At 36.7% G+C, this 6,640-nt stretch overlaps 1 protein-coding gene across 1 annotated transcript; it reads left to right on the forward strand.

Moving 5' to 3' along the window:
* The first annotated feature begins 401 nt into the window (after window positions 1-401).
* On the forward strand, window positions 402-1,575 carry LOC148293185 (glucan endo-1,3-beta-glucosidase-like). Its single transcript, XM_021964604.2, has 2 exons — window positions 402-512; window positions 692-1,575. Exons 1-2 carry the CDS (start codon window positions 455-457, stop codon window positions 1,369-1,371), a joined length of 738 nt encoding a protein of 245 aa, XP_021820296.1. The 5' UTR covers window positions 402-454; the 3' UTR covers window positions 1,372-1,575.
* Window positions 1,576-6,640: the final 5,065 nt, after the last annotated feature.

The raw sequence follows: 6,640 nt of genomic DNA on the forward strand, positions 1-6,640 counted from the left end.
GTGTATCAACTCTTTTAAGCTCTAACTTATTGGAAATTTGGAAGTTTTAAATTTGAAGATTACATGACATGACATATATCACATTTGAAGATTAAATGTTCAAATGGTTTCTTATATGACTTAGTTATTTTAGAGATCACTTTTGAATGGAAATCAACTGAAGCCTACTAAATATATCATAGTCCCTCAATTATATATATATCATAGTCCATCAACTGAAGCCTACTAAATATAAATACTGCGTGATGAATATAATTCTATACCAAAATTTACGTTTGTTGACTATAAAAAATTTACGTTTGTTGACTATACCACAAACTAAAAGGATAAAAAGTTAGGCCCGCACCAACCATAGTCCTGCAAAAGGACAAAAAGTTAGGCCCGCACCAAGCCTATATAACTAACTAAAGCCCAAGCTCATCAAATTCGAAGCAAAGCAAACTAAGACATTCCGATGATGAAGACCCTAGTAGTAGTCCTCTGCCTCAGCTTAACCATCCTTTCCTTCGGAGGTAAACAAGCTTCTTATTTTCTCTAAGTTTTTCATTTTGGCCAAACGATAGAAATACTCATTGATCTGTTCTTAAAGTCGAAGCTTCTTATTTTCTTAGTTTATATTTTCATTTTGGTCACAATAAGTGTGGTGTGTGATTACTGCATCAAATAAAGTGTGGTTTATTTTGCATGGCAGGTGCACATGCAGCGACAATTTCTTTCAAAAACAATTGCGGCTACACGGTCTGGCCTGGAACCCTAACCTCCGATCAAAAACCTCAATTATCAACCACAGGGTTCGAGTTAGCATCCCAAGCTAACTTCCAGCTAGACACTCCGGTGCCGTGGAACGGTCGCTTATGGGCCCGAACTGGATGCTCCACGGATGCCTCTGGAAAGTTCGTCTGCGCCACCGCAGACTGTGCCTCTGGTCAGGTCACGTGCAATGGTAACGGTGCCATTCCGCCGGCAACTTTAGCGGAATTCAATATTCCAGCAGGCGGAGGACAAGATTTCTACGACGTTAGCCTTGTTGATGGCTTCAACTTGCCCATGTCTGTGACTCCACAAGGCGGTACCGGCGACTGCAAGACGGCTAGTTGCCCGGCGAACGTGAACGCAGTTTGTCCAAGTGAGCTGCAAAAGAAAGGGTCTGATGGGAGCGTGGTTGCCTGCTTGAGCGCATGTGTTAAATTCGGTACGCCACAGTACTGTTGCACTCCGCCTCAAAACACTCCAGAGACATGCCCATCGACAAACTACTCTGAGATATTCCATAACGCATGCCCCGACGCTTACAGCTATGCTTATGATGACAAAAGGGGTACATTTACATGCAATGGTGGACCTAACTACGCCATTACTTTCTGCCCATGATGAGCATACATATATATGAACTATAGAAAGGACAAGATCTTTAATAAAGATAGGACTCTCGACATGTAATGTGTCGATAATTATAGTCTGGCTATGTATCAACCATTTGATCTTCAATAAAGATAGAATTGTCCACATGTAATTGATAATGGGTCGATATCGATATTATTATCATCAATAATAAACATATTGATATGTTAACGATATACTTTTGCCAACTTCAATAAAATATCTATGTGAATATCGATAGTCTCGGTATTTAATTAAAGATAGAATTAACGTCATGCACAAAGAATTTTTGGAAAATATATTGCACACAGAATTTGTGTGAAATATATATTACCCCTCTTTCTTTATGTTACAATAACAGAAAATTACGAATGATTTTATGTGAACGAATGGTGTCCACATGATGCAATGAGGTTCAGTAGCAAATGATAAGTACAATATTAACATGTCAAAATGGATTAAAAATGGATTAAAGCACATGTCATGTCATGTCATGTAATCTTCAAATGTGATTTAAAAATTTGATCTCCATAAAATTATTGAGAATAAATTGCAATTAATGCATTGAAAAAGCCATGCCCATGAAAATGGACGTCCATATCTTAATGGAAAAAGCTTGGCTCCTTAAAATTGAGGAGGAACTCCTTACCATAAATGTTGTTTTGACACATGTCAATTTTTTTAAAATATTCTTTTCTCTTTTTTGTTGAAAATTTGTCAATGTTGCTGGAATTTGACAAGTGTCAAAACCCCATTCGTTTTAAGTAGGATCCCGTCCTTAATTTTAAGTAGCCAAACCATGCTCTCTGAGGATATCTCTATCTCTATGATGCTCATCATGTACTACGAACAAACAAACAAACTATTGAGCTTGCGCTTATACGAGAGATATACTTGGATTTTTTGGACTAATAATTACGTTAATTTTTTCAAAGGTTTTCCTTATACTTTACCGCAACATTGTACTCACACTGAATGTTAGAAGGATCTTACGCCATCTATATTGACATTATTAACATCATTTAATTCTCAAGTCATGCATATATAATAGTAGCTAGGTTTGGTTGGCAGCTTCTATATAGGGTTGGCCTTGCTCAGCTACGCTCAATTATTTTGTCTACCGACATGTTAACCTACTTCCTTTGCTAGTAGGGTATGGCTCAATTGGTTGAGCTCTTCCACCTCCACTCGTGTGGGCTGAAGTTCGAAATTCTCAGGCACCTAATGAATATTTGTATAAACCCCACTTCCCCAAATGCTTGTACTAAAAAAAAAACCTAATTCCTTCAAATCTTTGAGTTGAGGGACAATATATACCTCAAGCTTAACTCTTAATACTACTTTCTGTACCCATAAGGATACACTAGAAACTAGAAAGGAAAACTCTCAGTCCAATAAACAAAAATATATCGTTGAGAGAGCAAAGGCTAGGGGAGGGGCAAGACGGGGAAAAGTGAGTTTCCTGGTCCGGTAGCAAGTGGTGTGGAGAACAGGTGCATCGGTGAAGTTTTCAGCCAACCCTAGCTAGGGTGGGTGTTTAGTACAAGTAGTACAAGAGATTGAGAGAGAGGGGTTACACAAATATTCATTGGGTGCTTAGGGGTTTCGCCCACAAGTATTTTTTCTCAATTTAAATATTTTTTTAAAGCAAAAAATTGAATGGTAAAAAGTAAAACAATGAATAAGGGAAAAAGGGACAAAATCCAAGAGGATGCAGAGTAACTAAGGCCCGCTTGTAGCTATTTTGTTTTCAGTTTTTATTCTTATGGTTAGAGATAGAGGGGAAAGATATGGTATAAAAGAGAGATGAAGGGTGCATTACATGAAATCTAAAAATTTAAAAGAATTTTGAGGTGTTTTCATTTCTAAGTTCTGCTTTATTCCTCCATATCCTCTCTTCCACCACCTTCCTCTATGTGCAAACACGAATATGGCATACAATAATAATATGAAGAAGAAAAGATTTCCCGAGTATCCCGATTATGACGAGATAAAGACATACAATAATAATATGAAGAGGAAAAGATTCATTTCAATCCACACTTGATAATGTATTGTGCATATGAGTGTTTTAACCATTTGCTAAATGACAGCAATCATAGCCAAAGTGGTGGTCATGAAGTGATACTTCTGGACTTGGACCTGGGCGGCTTTGACTTAATTGCTGAGTACCGCAAGTCATGCATGAAAAGATGCATCGATCGAAAGGCTAGGCGTTTCTTTTTCTCTCCTGGCTAGAGGACAAAAGCATATGCATGGACATTCTACAATTATAATTTCTTGGATTTGTTAGGTTTATTAGTATTCAAATATCAAAACAAGAGGGCAACCGTTTGTGTTAGTCTTCTTTAATGACATGTTAGTATTTGTAGCAATTCAATGACATGATAGTATTCTTGTCAATTTTTTTAACGATGCAAGGGGCAATTTTGTCAACCCAAAACCCTTGAGCGTAAAAGCTTGTTTGAAATTCTCCACCATTTCATATTAGGGCCCGAACTGGATGCTCCACGGATGCCTCTGGAAAGTTAGTCTGCATCACTGCAAACTGTGCCTCTGGTCAGGTCATGTGCAACGGTAACGGTGCCATTCCACCGGCAACTTTAGCGGAATTCAATATTCCAGCAGGCGGAGGACAAGATTTCTACGACGTAAGCCTTGTTGATGGCTTCAACTTGCCCATGTCTGTTACTCCACAAGGCGGTACCGGCGACTGCAAGACGGCTAGTTGCCCGGCGAAAGTATCGTGTAAATATATTGTCGTTTGTAAAAAAGAAATATAAAAATTCATGTTAAAGCCTTGAGCATATCCATCACAATAAACAATTTTGTCGGAATGGAGATAGACCTAGTAGATGGGCATATTGGTATCCTTACATATTATAATTTAAGGAAAAAAAATGTAATAGTAGATAAATTGATATATATGGAGCCAAAGTAAAAAAAGTAATTGAAGGTAGTTGCAGCCAAATTAATTTAACAAAACGACGACTTCCAAATTTCATGATGCTGGTCTGTGGAAAATTGAGACTCATTAAAGATTACTTGAATGTCTTGGAGTCTGCAAAGATAGAAGACCAAAAAGACTTGAATCCGCACCACTTGTCTTTGAGGAAGAAAAGTCCAATAAGAAGATTACATACTTATGCAAGATGACCAATAAAATGTCATCTGGGATATGTATAATATATATATTTTTTTTTACAAGTGATATTAGTGGCAATTTTTTTCTTCACGTGTGGAAAAGAAAATGTGTCCCCGAGTGTTGAAAATTCTAGCTCTGCTTGTTCGTGGCAATTAAGGGGGATTTAATAAGACACATTTCAATGGCCCTATAGTTCAGTACAGTTGCACATTTAGACTTTAGTGGCATATCCTGTGCTGTAAATTCTACCTCTGTTTGTTCGTGGCAGCTTCTTCTTGGGTTGTCCTTGGCCAACTACTAAAACGAAGGACATATATATCTTCATACAAAAAATTAATTTGGGAGTTTTGAAGTAATAACTTGGTTTTGTTTGTTTTTTTATTAACAGAAAGAAGGATGCAAACTCGGAAACCACTTTAGTTGAAATATACTTTTGGAATGTAGAAGTATAAGGCATTTAAGTGATTTATTTAGTTCTTCTGATCTGACTTAGGGCACTTAATTAGGATTAAGTAGTTTTTTTTTTTTTTGATTTAAATAGTATTTGGCTGAACCCAATTGGGGACCAAGGCCTTTCCAGACTCCCCTCATAGTTGACCTTGGCTTCACCGTCTACCCATACAGACGTGAGCGGAGTCTGGAAAGGCTTTTGACTGAAAAATGATCATCATAGGATAAATGTTCAAATGGTTACTTAGTTTTTTTAGATGATACAAAACATATAAGGCCATATAACTAAAGAGCAAAAAGTTAGGCCCGCACTAAGCCCATATTACGAAAGCCCAGGCTCATCAAATTCGGAGCAAAGCAAACTAAGACATTCCGATGATGAAGACCCTAAGTCATGCATGGACTTGCACCTGGGCGGCTTGACTTAAATTGCTGAGAACCGCAAGTCATGCATGAAAAGATGCATTGATCGAAAGGCTAGGCGTTTCTTTTTCTCTCCTGGCTATAGAGGCAAAAGCATATGCATGTTGGGCATTCTATAATTATAATTTCTTGGATTTGTTAGGCTTATTTGTGATTCTTGCTTATTAGAAGCGGATTTACTGTTTTGCTCGTTTTCTTAATGAAGTCCTACCCTTTTGATAAATTAAAAAAAAAGAAAAAAAAAGAGAACAACCGTGTTGTACATGGAAATTAGACTTCAATTTCGAATTGTCTATTCAAACGTAAATTGAACTGTTCCAAAGACTTCAAATAATAATATTGTTCATATGATATTGAAAAGGACAGGAAAATTCCACTTCAATAATCATTATTTCAAACCTAACACGTGGACAACCCATATTGGGTGACGTGGAGCACGTGTGGCCGTTGGACCCAACACATGAAGCCTTGCTCTGATACCATGTTAATCAATATCAAATGAAGAACTATGAAAAACAACTTCTAGAGAGAGAGAATGAGATATCAGAAATAGAGAGAGAGATGGTAGAGAAAATAAGCTTTCTTTCTTAATGAATCAGTAATTCAGAATACACTACTATACGTAACCATCTTAACTAACTAACCATCACAACCTCTAATCATATGCCAAGTGTCACAATCCTATCATACTCTAACAGCTTCTTCTCCTAGAGTGGCACTTTCTACATTGGCGAAGGATGTGAATGTTGATCTTTCATAAAAAACGATTTGACAGAAAACAAGAAATAAACAAATACATAGAATTGAAAAAAAATAAATCTTCATACAAAAGCAAATGAAGTAATTTGATTTTGTTTGTTTTTTTTATTCACAGAAAGAAGGATGCAAACTCAGAACCTCTTAAGTTGAAAAAAGTGCCGATCCTGGACAAGAGCAGTCAGTGCGACTGCTCTGGGTCCATTATCCAGGAGGCCCAAATTTTTTTAATTTTTAATTTTATAAAGAGGTATATTGTATTTATTATATATTCTTTTAATATATTTTTTTTAAAGTAACATGGTGTGTATCAACTCTTTTAAGCTCTAATTGATTGGAAATTTGGAAGTTTTAAGTTTTAAGATTACATGACATGACATATGTCACATTTGAAGATTACATGACATGCGATAAGTTACGTACTCAAATTCCCCCAAAAAAATATCGTAAGACTAGTCGTCTTGTGACTTGTCATCGCAGGAACCA

This window comes from Prunus avium, chromosome 7 (genome assembly GCF_965620075.1).
Source record: "Prunus avium chromosome 7, drPruAviu1.hap1.1, whole genome shotgun sequence".
Taxonomy (NCBI): domain Eukaryota; kingdom Viridiplantae; phylum Streptophyta; class Magnoliopsida; order Rosales; family Rosaceae; genus Prunus; species Prunus avium.

What these genes read in the sequence shown, in the direction of transcription:
- LOC148293185 (XM_021964604.2), top strand. Translation starts at nt 455, where the DNA reads ATGATGAAGACCCTAGTAGTAGTCCTCTGCCTCAGCTTAACCATCCTT. An exon ending in AACCATCCTTTCCTTCGGAG is followed by an intron (nt 513 to 691) that starts GTAAACAAGCTT and finishes TTTGCATGGCAG; the next exon opens with GTGCACATGCAGCGACAATT.